The following is a 13319-nucleotide window of genomic DNA, read 5'->3' as shown; positions in this document are numbered from 1 at the left end:
ACCATATGACCCCCCCCACCTGACGTATGCATCGCCAGCAATGACGCCGCAATCGATGCGGCGCATGGATCAGCTGCCTCAACGCATCACGGCACTGCCACATATCAGGCTGACAAAGTATGCCTTAACTGTTTTTGCCACCCGGCTATCAGTATGTAATTTTTCACAAAAAGCACCTAAATTTACCCTAATTGCAGTAATTGGGCACTTTTCTCCAAATATTGGTCTTTAGTGAATAGCCACCCATCAATATACCAAAATCACTGAAAAGGACCCCAAAATGTGGCACATCCTCATATACCTTCAACTAGGTAGAACCCCACAGGGTATTTTAACTTGTTTTATTTATTTTTCTAAAATATTATTTATTTCACATGCATGTACACATTTTTTGGTTCAAACTGCCACCCTGTACTCCAGCTAGTATAATGTACATGTACTTCAATACCACAGGTCCCTGAAAAAACCACAGTGATATCATCCATAGACTACAGTTTTTTTGCACCAAGAACAATCTTTCAAAATTATTATAATTCATTAATTTCATGTCAAATGGCTGTAAAACGAATTTATTTCATTTTTAAGTTTCATTTTAATAATTCAATCATACAGAATATAAAAAATCAAATGAGTTTAATAAACTATCAAGCTGATTTATTAATTTTCAAAAGTATGCACCATACATGTTAATACTGGGTGCAGTACATAGCCCCCTTTGGTGTAAAATGAATGAGTTGCAAAATCTTCTTCATCAGTATATTAAAATGAATAAAAAGTAGTTTGTGACATCTTACCATAAATCAGTGATGTACAGTGGCGTAGATTTCTTTTTGACATGGGGGGATGGGGTTGGAAAAAATTCTTGAAGTATAGTGAATCCAGCACCTTTTGGCGACAAAATAAGTTTATGGTACAAATGCGTGGGAAGCGCGCGAAAATTTTTGATATTTTGACCCTAAACTGATGAAATATGGTGCAAAAGTGGAATAAATGCGCGCCAAGCACACAGAAATTTGCACTTTTGGGGCTAAAATGGGCAAATATTCAGCAACATTAGGGGGATGATTGTATGGAGCATCCCCCCTGGCAAAATATTGGCGGGGGATCTACGCCTATGGTGATGTATCGATCGGACTCAAGTCCAGTTTTTGCCGGACTCGGACACAAACAGACTTGGTTCGGCTCAAACTTGGACACAGGTCCAATTAGATCCATGTAAAATGTGAAATGATTATCTAAAAATGTCAAAATAGATCTCAAAATTTGTTGTCATAATATCCAACATATCCACAAAATTATTTAGATTTATCTATCACTTCCCAGAATCATTACTGTTATCGTTAATGAAATAATTGATAATTAATATTTTGACTATATCTAAAATTTCTTTCATGGAACTTTCTAATTCATTAAACTCCTAAAAGAGAGAAAACATGCACACAGACATGTACACCCCATAGGGCTAGGGTGGCTGTGGTTTGTGTGTGTTCACTACTCAGTGGCAGTCACTGCACATTTGTCTGGAACTTTTGTCCATCACACAACCATAATATAATTTCTGGGGTGAATTTCTATTAGTATTATTATTATGATGATGATGATGATGATGATGATGATGATGATGATGATGATGACCACAGCATTACTGTGCAGCAGCTTGATTATTCTTAATTCTCTATCACGAAAATGGCAATGTACATGTATATTTATGAAATATGGTTCAAAATTCTCTTATTTCAGCAAATTTGTATTGTACATTTGGCAAATTAGAAGCAAAATCTAGAATTTGTCTCCATTTTGTGGAATGTTTTACCCAATGACCCATTTTTTCAAAATGTTATAATAAATTACTTACTTTTGGTGCAAATTTATGTCAATTCACACCGTGGCAGGTGAAAAACAGGTTGAGGCCCGACTTATGTCCGGACTAGGACCAAAGTGTCGGCCGACATGCAGAGCGCAAATCTAATGGAGCTCCAGGATTTTTGAGATGCAAAACCATCTGACCCCCCTTTCAATAACTAAAAACCATCTGACCCCCCTTTTGCCTGACAAAACTATCTGACCCCCCATGTATTCTCCCGCCCCCTCCGTGGAAATAATGAACGGTCCCTAACTCATTGACCCATGTGCCATACTGCCTTTAGCTATAATGACAGCCATGGTGATGTGGTCAACTCATTGACAGATACCAACCTCAGGAGGGAATCATTTTTTGATCAATTCTCTTTGTGATACTTGCCATCTTGTCATCCGTGCCCTCATCTTGTCTAAAATCGACTATGGACTAGCTCCTATAGGGTCAAACATAACTGACATTCAGTGTATTCAACGCATCCACTGGGCTGTGAAGATGATATGTCAAGTGCGTAAACATGCAAGATCATGCCACTCCATGTTTGGAAGAACTGCATTAAGGTTGCCTGTAAAAAAAAAGAATTTGTTTTAAAGTACTTTTAATCATTTACAAATGCATGAATCATATGGCTCCTATAATTACATCTCCTCTTGTATCACTCTCAATCAACCTGGTAGAGCTGGACTGTGCTCAGCATCTGACACAACACGACTGACAGAGCACAATACATTGTACATCTAAACTGCTGAAGTCTGCGGAGCGCAGGGCCTTCTACTATAATGCTCCCGGCATGGGGAATCGTTTACCCATCAATATCCGTGAATGCTGTTTTTAAGAAGGCTCTTAAGAAACATTTGTATAATTCTTTCTAATTGCTCTGTTGCTCTCTATATATTTTGCTTGTGTATTTTGGGCTTTTTGACACCGGTTTTGCCACCTTCAATATTGTGTGCACTGTGCAGCGCCTACGCTCTTGTAGCAGCACTTTATAAATGCTAAATATGTATGTATGTAGGTAGGTAGGTGAGTGAAACATAATGAGGATTAATTACCATAACAAAGTTACACTATTTTTGAATGTAATTGTCCTTCACTATAATCAGGCCACACTCACCACCTGTGTATTTGCTCAATCATTGATTGAATATATAATACCGCTCTTTGAAACATAGCTGCAATGGACTCGGCATAATATGAAATTACTATTCGTAGTGTAGTAATAATCGGATTAACTAGCTACCATATATAGCAATAGGTGCACAATTTTTTAATATATGGCGCTGCACTAGTACGCTCATGCGGTTTGTACCACTGCAACAGCATTGAACCACAGATGTCAAAGAGCACATAAATCATATGCTTTGAACGGGAGGGGGCTCAGCCCCTGAATATTAATTTTGTGGGAGCCTGAATACCTTACAGCCCAATAATCCTATAGGTGGAGTTACCAAATTGTGATAAAATCGAGGAAAGAGTGTTTGTGACCTATATTGGCCCACTAAAAAGTTTTAAATTTTTAGCTCCCCAAATGTAAACAAGAGCACCAATGGTGCTGTAGTAGGTTTGTTATGGGTTATGGTCAGGAATTGAAATTCATTGTGTTGGTGGTTACAGTGTGCAGGTTTTATTTGTTATGTTGTTTGTAAGTGCAGTTGTTAATTTATATTAGTTTGTTGGCAGGGCTGTGATAAAGAGTGTAGTTTAGTTTATTACCTTCATTGCACATAAAAATATCAAATTGTGGTGTGCTGCAAAAGGCAACCCCGAACAGGCACGCAGGCCCACTAGATGGGGTCCCTTATACACACACCAAGTAAAAGAACTAAAATTACACAGTACATAATTATAAACACATTTAAAAAACACTATAAAATACATTAGAAATACAGTATTGTACTAAAATTGAGTTGCCAAATTACTTCAAGACATCGCAGAATTCAAATAAGCACCAGTGAAATTGCACAAAGTAGGTATACTGACAAGTTAATTTAAGATGTAGTTGGTAGTGGTGTACCTCTCTTATTGATTGTAGATATTTGTTAGTGTATTTGGTGCTGTTGACAGGTTTTTGGCTGGTTGCATTGGGCAGGCAATGTAGATTTGGTATAATTGGATTGTTTCATGTTTGCTGGTTTGTAGTTTATAGTTGAGGGTATTTTATAGGGTTGAGTTGTGTGGAGTTGGTTGCTGGGAATGTTAGGACTTTTGTTGTGTGAGTGCGTATTTTTGAAGTTGTGGAGTTAAATGTACCATCTATAACCAATATATAGTAACCAATATACAGTAACCTGTATACAACTGCGCCCATACAAATAAATATATAATATATTGCACAATAATCTGGGAAAATGTAGTTTTGCCAGAGGTAAGGTTCAATAAAAATTGTAGCATATTTGTTCATTTTATGTCACATTATGTTAAAAATATGCATAAACTAGGTATGTGGGAAGTGAACCTGTGTACTTTGTGTGCCGCTAAATATGGGTGGTTTAATTCTTGGGTTTGCTGTGAGCAGTTACATCCATTTTTTTTTATTGAAACATGTAGATATTTTCATTTACAGTGTATTATAGATCTGTAGTTACAGCCCTTTATACGTGAATTTAGTTTTTTTAATCACATTGTAAATGATTGGAATTAACTGATTGGAATTAAGGGTATTAATTTGCTCCACAGATAATTCCATTATCTGTGTTTCAGTCATTTTATTGATACCGAGAAATGTACAACAACTTAAGGTGGTTTTAAATGCAAATTAAAGATCTACACGGGACTGTTTTCATCTTTGGCACAGAAGATAATATAATCAGATTGTAAATGATTGAAATTAACTGATTGGAATTAAGCGTATTAATTTACTCCACAGATAATTCCATTATCAATGTTTGCTCAGTAATTTTATTGATACTGAGAAATTTACAACTTAAGGTGGTTTAAAATGCAAATTAAAGATCTATGGATCGCTTCATCTTTGGCACAGAAGAAGATAATTATTTTTAAAGATTTTCGGCAGTGTTTTCAGCACCCTACCTCCTCTGATTATTGCTCTCCAGGGACCGAGAAATTTCAGACCTGGATACTGCTCTCATATGGTTGAAATTGCACATGTCCAAATAAATTAGGAAATGGTGTCAAATCGTTCAAGAACATCACAAATGACCTCCTGCTGATTTTCCCGTAAAAAGTTTGTAAGTAATGTGGAATCTGTGGCCAAAAAACAAAATTTCACTTTGACCCCGGGGAATTCCACTGGTATTTTTTTTACGGGAAAATCAGTGGAGGTGCGCAGGAACATGACTCAACATGTGAGTATACTTTTATTGGGACAAATGAAGTGATTTACAACTCGAAAAAACAGCAAAAAACTTTCAATGTGATTGGTCAGAAGCCAATAGCGACTGCTTGGTTACCATGGCAATGGTTTTATTACCTTCATAACATGGCCAACATATCCCTACATAAGTACAAACTGACTTGAGATTGTATCATGAAAGGTTTTGGAGATATTTGCAAAAATGTTGGAATTCATGATTTCCCTAAACCTTGCCTTTAACACCACCTTAACAATGACCTAACAAGTAGGTGTTAATATGTTAAAAAGACATCAAGTCTGGACATTAATTTCTTACATGCTATAGTCAATCACTTTTCCTCACATTTCTAAGTTTATATTTACAGTGTACAGGATCTGTTCAAGACCAATAAATGATTAAATGTTGTAGCATTAAATGTGTTAATTGAAAAACTAGAAAGGTGTTAATATGTTACAAAGACACAAAGTCTGGACTAGCATTAAATGTGTCAGTGCCAATGATATAAACTAAGTTTTGCTACAATCGTTCTGAATGTGCACTAATTTGGAGAATTTGAGACACTAATTGCTCATGGCTCGCGCACAGAAGTAGGGGCCTATAGACAGCACGAGCCCAATTGGTGCTTTATCTATTGACTTGCCAAATGCAAGGCAAAGCAACACTGAAAAGCAAACAGTAGCCGCACTGAAGCAGTAAAGTTCAACATCACTTTTACAAAATCGCCAGATCAAGGAGTTTGTACAGTGTTTGTAATATGAAAAGCACCACAAATAGTCTGCATAGGAGACTATTCCATGAAATTTGGTAAAATTTTCGTAACAAAATGCTCCAAAAATGACACTTTCCGTCCGAATTTTCCTAGCTAAATAAGTAACAATCATGAACGATCATGCAAAGATTGCTGCCTCAAATTACCAGATCCATTGCTCAAACGATGTAGCAAGAGAAAGAAAAAACATGCAGAAATCTGGACCATGACAATAGCATCATTTGCGTTGCAAATGTGCTAAAAATCTTCCTAAGCCAATGCAAATGTTGATTTACCTTGTTTTGCAGATGCAATCAAAATTCAGTATCTTTTGTCACTGTCATAATTCCCATTCAAAAAATTGGTGGACCAGTACAATAGATTTCTCAGCCATTCTAAGTGTATATAAAGCAAACATAATGTAAAACATACAAAATAAATAATTTTAAGCATATTACTATTGTATCATGAGCTGGACAATGGTCTATCTTTAGAACTCAGCAAGAAAAGTAGTGCTATTTTTATTAATTCAAATTAATCAATTAATTTTGATCCCATGGTGGATGCCATTCCTGGGGAAGATATTTGGAGAGTTTTAATATGTTAAGATGTCACATTAGGAGTTACACAAACATATTTGATGAGATTTGGTCATGGCATAGAATGTTGGGTGCAGCCTGTCACTCAGAAGACTTGGTAGTCAGAAGACCTGCTATTCAGAAAACCCATTTTTCAGAAGGCCCGCTAGTCAGAATTTTCTGAGCAGCAGGCCTTCTGAATAATGGACTTTCTGAATAGTGTGCTTTTTGTTGTATTTTATGTAAAAGTCTCGCTACTCAGAATTTTTTTCCCGACTAGCATTTTTTGGCTAGCGGGCAGTATCCGATCCTTTACCCATTACGCAGAATGCCCACTATGACTATAATATAGTGGCCTGCTTTTATCATTTGAAAGAACTGAGTTAGCCCTAACCTTAACCTAACCTCTAACTCTAATGTTACCCTGAGAACTGGGTTTTCTGAGTGGCAGGTTGTCTGGGTGTGATTCTTCAAAAGGGCTCATTCAATTTCGTTAATCAGAAGACCCGCTACTCAGAATATATTTTCTGAGTAGTGGGCCTTCTGATTAATGGGTTTTCTGATTAGCGGGTCTTCTGGTTAGCATGTCATTTTTTAAAAGGAAAATAAGCCCACAATTCTGAATAGCGGACCTTGGGTGATAGGTTTTCTGTTTTCTGAATAGTGGGCTTTCTCACTGAGTGGGGATACAAAAATGTAGTCAATGTGAGTTCAAATATGGTGAGTTGTTATCTTCAGAGTATTGGAAATCAAGAGTTAGCTAATGTAGAAGATTGGATATGTAGCATTTTATGTGCATTGGTTATGGTTGGAATCGGAAGTGAAAGAACCTTATTAGTGTGTTCTTAATTTAATGTGGTGAGTTAAGTCAGAGTACCATACTGGAGTTGTGTTTGGTAAAACTGTGATGTGTATCATGCACAGGATATGTTTGTAGGCCTACTTTTAAAGTGTGGAGGGTCATTTAACTTGAAAGTTACGTGTGGTGAGTTGTCAGCAGCGGACTCAGACTTTTATTTGATTGTATGTATTGAAAATTGATCAAAAAGGAAAGGATATTTTATGATCTGATTTTGGCAACTCACCATATTTGACCTCTCAAAAGGACCTACTCCCACTTAAAAAATACTAATAATGGGAACATGCCCCATGAAAGCCTTTCCAACATGGGGGACTGATCGAGCCCTCATCCATGGACCAAAGTTCTGCGTAACTTGATGGGCGCCCAGGGAGTGTAGACCCTGTGGGTGGGTCCCATACCTCACTTGATACTTTTAAACATGCTCACAGTTGACAGGAGTTCAATTTAAACAGTTTGACACACATGTTTGTAACATAAATGTGTGTCAATCAAACCATGGAAGTTATATCATCCTGACAACTGTGTGCATGAATTTAAAACAATCATCATTGCAGTATGACCAAGATTGTGCACATTGTAAAGTTTTTGAGTTTGGCAATCCGGGGGCACTCCCACTTTGGAGGTGATGCATATGTAGGGCTGTTAAGATCCCTTTTTTTTTTTCGCTGTCACCCAAAGACCCCATATCTTTTTACTAACAAATTATGCTCTGTCACCGGATGTCCGGAAGACACCCTATTTTTGCATTTGATCTGTCAACCAAAGACCCTTAAGTTCAATTTGAACAGCAGCTTTCATTTATCACTGATTTTATTACTTTTAGCCATTTAGATTTAGATTTAGAACTAGAAATTTGATGTTTGAGGTTTCTGTGGCGCTGTTTCGGCTCTAACACAAAAGTTCCATTAAAAAAATTGTTCTCACCCAATGACCCAAATTTTTTTACATTTTGCTCCCACCCAATGCCAAAAATCATGCTCTCATCCAATGGGGGCATTGAGTGGGCAAAGTGAATTTTTTTTTTTGGGGGGGGGCAAAACCAACAAATTTTGTGCAAAATTACTGCAAAAAGGTGACATTTTCGTAATTTTGGCTTTTTACTGGGGGGGGCAAGGGGTTGGGTTGGGGGGGCAAGAGTTTTGCTTATCAGAGGAGAGACGACAGGCAAGACCAATATTTATGCGTAGTGGATGCAAGCACACTACGATAAAAATTGGACCTGTCTGTCGTCCATCATACGTAGAGGATAGTAAAACAAAAATTCCTATCATTTGTTGTCATTCTTTAGTCAGTTACCGTAAATTATTATTTTAACTAAAACTAGTTTCATTTAGGGGAAAATAAATTAACTATAAAACAAACAGCCATGAAAACTTCCCTTATTCTAAAATTAACAAATTCAGTTGCGCTTGCGTACTGTGTATGATTATCAAGAGAACTTCATGCAGCTAGTGCGCATCTCTCGACAAGCGTGTGTTGCGTAATGATGCATGTACGCGCACCATATCCTTTACCGTGTTTTAGACGACATACAGGAACTCAATGAAATGCAGTGCTTACAAGCTAAACCACAGCCACTGGCTAAAATCAGAATTAACAATTTTATATCTAGGCCTATGCGTTGCAGAAACTATACGGTATGTCTAATCTAGTCTGTTATAGACATAGAGTTGCAGCTAAACTATATGCCTATTATCTAAGTATATTAAATTCTTGGCCAAGCTGGAACATAGTGCGCTAAGTGAGGTACAGTAGAAAGCATGCACTCATGTTACATGATTGCATATGGTACATGATTTGTACGCTATGGATGCAACAGGTATGTTCGAGCTTGGCCAAGAATTACTTTATAGTATGTCTGCCAATGCCAATGCGCTTGCGCCACGCCTCTCAGCAGCAAGCGGCAGGGTAGTATGAAACCAGAGACCTTGCAAATGATTTACAGTTATACATGAGAATATTAAGCTTAGTAGTATCAATGTAACAGCATCATGCAGTTGTGCATGGTACACCTCTACATGTGTCTACATTCATCATTCATGACATTAAAGAAAATTTAAGCTTACCTGAATTGCAATGTATAAATTCACATGATTCATGAATTGTAACATCATTCAAACACCTCGTCTATACAGTACATTACGAATTAGATCGATTGAAGACCTTCCTACACATGTAAACTGTCATGACGAATCATTTTCCACGAACCACGGACGCGGGTTTTTGTCGAAAGTGAAACACCAGATATAAAATCAGTAGGGCCAAAAATAGAGCTACACAGCCATGACAGCGTTGTTGACACAGCTACACTGAGCCCGTGACTGAGCTGATGAAATCGATTGATTGATAAACAAGGTCTTCGGTCCGGAAGTCAGAAGTTGCCAGTCATAGAGCTGGGTTTGAGGCAATGGAACTTTTAACACAGGTGACCCTGGGTCATTTGGATGCCCTAAGTCCTAATTTATACTAATAATCTCATCCCCACAAAGTTAGGGCATTTTTGAAAAAACATGCATGATGAAAAATTGAAATTAACTTCACAAAAAAATACTTATATTACACAATAGTTATCTGTATGACACGTAAATACGTTTAGCGTACTTAATCCCTGAAATTAGCTAATATGAAACAGTTTTGAGTCGAGTGTTGCTCTGCCCATTTAGGGCGTATGCCCTAACTCGCTATTTGTAATTATTATTATTATTATTATTATTATTATTATTATTATTATTATTATTATTACTACTACTATTATTAATGTTTATTTTAATTGTATTTATTTATCGATTAATTGATTACTTGAATACTTGAATGATTATTGATTGATTGATTGCTACTTTAGTTATAAGCATTAAGCTGTTATAGGACTTTTATGGCATGAATGGCATCGTATTCGACATATCGACAGGATTTATTATACCTGCACCCGGGACCTGCACTTCTCACAGATGATGATAGTTGGTTTAGTCACGGGCCCTGAACAAAACCGCGCGCATACTGTACTGCCAGGCAAAAAAAAACAATGGAAATTGTGATGATGCGCGAGCAAACTGCTAAGCAACTCACCTATACCGGGTGTAACATGTGGGTAGTAGGCCTACAACAGGCTGATTTGACAGGCTAATTGCCAGGCCTGATGAAGGTGAATATGAATGGTACGTACCGGGTGAATGCTTCCTTATTGTCCTGCAATGTCTGTTGATCATCGGCACCACCAACACAGTGATCGTACGCAAATTTAGGAAGCAGTTGCTCTGCTTTTTTCTCATAATCGTCCAAACAAACGAGTTGATTTGTACCCGCTGCCATGGTTGTCTATATTTGGATATAATTGGCTTAACCATATCAGTACTCACTATGCAAATAGTGCCTTACTGTACACGAGGTCAAATTCTGTCTGACCTATCTCATTTTTAGCGAGGAGTGAATATAGCTAGGCCTATGGATGTCAAACAATGTTATGAGCGGGGAGTATAAGTGTATACATGAATAAGCAAACAATATTTGTTTTAATACCTATAATACTGAAAAAAAAAACATTGTGTAAGTAAAAAAGCACCCTCCTTAAAAAGGGCTGTACATGATTATCATTAAAATGATAGCATTTGCTCTGTTCTTCATGTTCCCCTTTGTGGTCTTTTTTCTGTTGTTGCGCAGTGAGCGGCTCTGACGGATACTTGCGCATTATAAATTTCCATATTATTATTATTATTATTAAGAGTTCCTTCGTGAAATCAAAAGAATGCATTGATTACACAACAATACAAAATTGTTTTTACTGTTTTCTCTTTTGCCACTTAAAACAGATTAAAGATAAATAAATATTTTACATTCTGCTGTAAAATTAAATACATACATATGTCAATGATTTTATCATGGTAAATACTGTTCTCTTTGTCACTCAAGACATGTTAAAAGGCAAACAAATATTGCACACTCTGTTGTAAAATTAAAATCATGTCAGCGAAATATTGCATATCGTATACTTTTGAAATTTTACTGAGCAATTGTTACATAGGCATCTCTAATCCTACAAATGAATGTTCCTTTATTAACTGTACTGTACAGGTATTTAGATATAACCATGATAACATAGTATTAAATGTTTCTAAAAAGTGGCACAAAAGGGTTTTCATACATTTGTGTTTAGTGAAGCAGATCTCTTGCCGAAACCAAAATGAATGAAACAAACGGTATTTGAAAGGTAGGATTGCTCCAACAACAACAATTGCAACAACAACAATATCAAAAAGCAATTATTTGTAAATCGAATTTGGGATGAAAATCAACAAGACAGACTTAGCAGGCCTACAAATTTCTGAATTATATAAAGTGAAAACATCAATCACGATTCACTGCACTCAGCGAATCAATCAAATAAAACTAAAAAGAAAGGAGCAAGAAAGAATAAAGAAATAGTAAAAAAGAAAAAGAAAGAGAGAGAAAGAAAATGAACGAAAAAGAAAGAAAGAAAGAAAGAAAAGAAAAAAAAAAGAAATGAAAAAAGAAAGGGAGAAAGAAAAGAGGAAAGAAAGGAAGTAAAAATGAGAAAAGAAAAAAAAAAAGAAAATTCAGCCACACGGAGACTCGAACCCACAAAAATAGTTCATATTAGATTCCCAGTCCAACGCTCTATCCACTCGGCCATAGATCAGCTTACGCAATTCAATGTTCTCAAAGCGGATGATTTAACTGTAATTGTAATTGGATTACATGATTACAATCGCGTCCGCATTATGGCTCTTAGAATAAACACGCATGTCGGCGCTGAAATTTTGAACGAACTGATGGAGGAAAACCTCGTTTTTGCAAAACTAGCTTCAATTTGGAGTGAAAATCAAATGGAATAGCAATTGGCAGAATGTTGAGAAATAATGTAGGTATTCAGATGTCTAAATTAACGTCTCGTAATCAAGATATCGATAATTTCACAAACCAGCTTTTTCTCAAGCAAATTCTCCAAAATTTTCCCCAAAACGGGCTTTTAAAATTTAATCGGTACTGTATTTGGTTCTTCCCCATGGCAACATTATTTCTTTGATCGATTTGTAATACAATACGAAAAAGAAGAAAACAATCCTCGGTGTGGATTTATACGGAGCGCACATAAAAAAAAAACCTCATGGAACGTGTTTTTGATCTTGTGAACATGGTGGGTAAAAATGCTTTAAACGAAGGATTTTCAAATTTATGCTAATAATGTGTATATAACACACACAAAAATGTTGTTACATCCAATGCACCAACATTTCACTCGCTGCGATATTTGATTACTGAGAAAACTCTGTTTTAGAGAACAACTTTATACGTCTTTTATACGTTTTTTATACGTCTCTTTGTGTAACCTTAAGACTGTGCTTCTGATATCAAATAATTTTGATTTTTTTTTTAATTCGCGATATAATACAAATTTTATGGAAAGTTATTAAAATTATTATTTTTTTTATATTTGGTATTTATTTAACAGTTCTCGAAGTAAATATTATAAATGATATGTACTTAAAGTGTATGAAGCTGGGACGAAAAGCTCTTGGAGGTAAACTCAATGATATGTACTTAAAGTGTATGTAACCAGGGGCGTAGCAAGAGCATCAGGGGCCCATGGACAAGGAGCAGTACGGGCCCTTTTAACCAGGGTAGGATTTAGCCTACCTTATTGGGGCCAAAATTGGGAGGCCCCGAACTCACGTGCCGAGGAAGGTATGTGCGCTCAAGTCAGTGGCCAAGTTTTGATTTAACTAATGGGGGACCAAGGGGTAGTAACATATTTTGTTCAATTCAATTTCAGACTATTTTGGTCTTAGATCAACATAAATTTTGGTATTTGAATGCGCGCGAAGCGCGGAAAATTTCATAGAGCAATTTGGGGGGCCCCCAAATTTGGGGGCCCAAAATTGCCCTGGACCCGCGGGCCCATCTGGCCCAATGGTATAAAAATCCGGCCCTTACCTGCTCTCCA

At 36.7% G+C, this 13319-nt stretch overlaps 1 protein-coding gene and 1 long non-coding RNA gene across 2 annotated transcripts in view; both read right to left on the bottom strand.

The window, feature by feature from the left end:
* LOC140153553 (2-Hydroxyacid oxidase 1-like) overlaps window positions 1-10797 on the bottom strand; it is a 92222-nt gene extending 81425 nt beyond the window's left edge. The window contains exon 1 of the mRNA XM_072176332.1: window positions 10524-10797. Within this exon, the coding sequence (XP_072032433.1) occupies window positions 10524-10669 (146 nt within the window). The 5' untranslated portion in view covers window positions 10670-10797. The remainder of the gene's footprint in view (window positions 1-10523) is intronic.
* Window positions 2169-9864, bottom strand: LOC140153556 (uncharacterized). The gene is made up of 3 exons (XR_011859120.1): window positions 9427-9864; window positions 6217-6315; window positions 2169-2423 (listed from the first exon to the last, which is right to left on the bottom strand). It is a non-coding gene; the product is annotated as an uncharacterized lncRNA (long non-coding RNA).
* Window positions 10798-13319: the final 2522 nt, after the last annotated feature.

The sequence above is a fragment of the Amphiura filiformis genome, chromosome 5 (genome assembly GCF_039555335.1).
Source record: "Amphiura filiformis chromosome 5, Afil_fr2py, whole genome shotgun sequence".
Taxonomy (NCBI): Eukaryota; Metazoa; Echinodermata; class Ophiuroidea; order Amphilepidida; family Amphiuridae; genus Amphiura; species Amphiura filiformis.
Note: the sequence above shows the minus strand (reverse complement) of the source record. Positions and strands in the feature narration are given on the sequence as shown.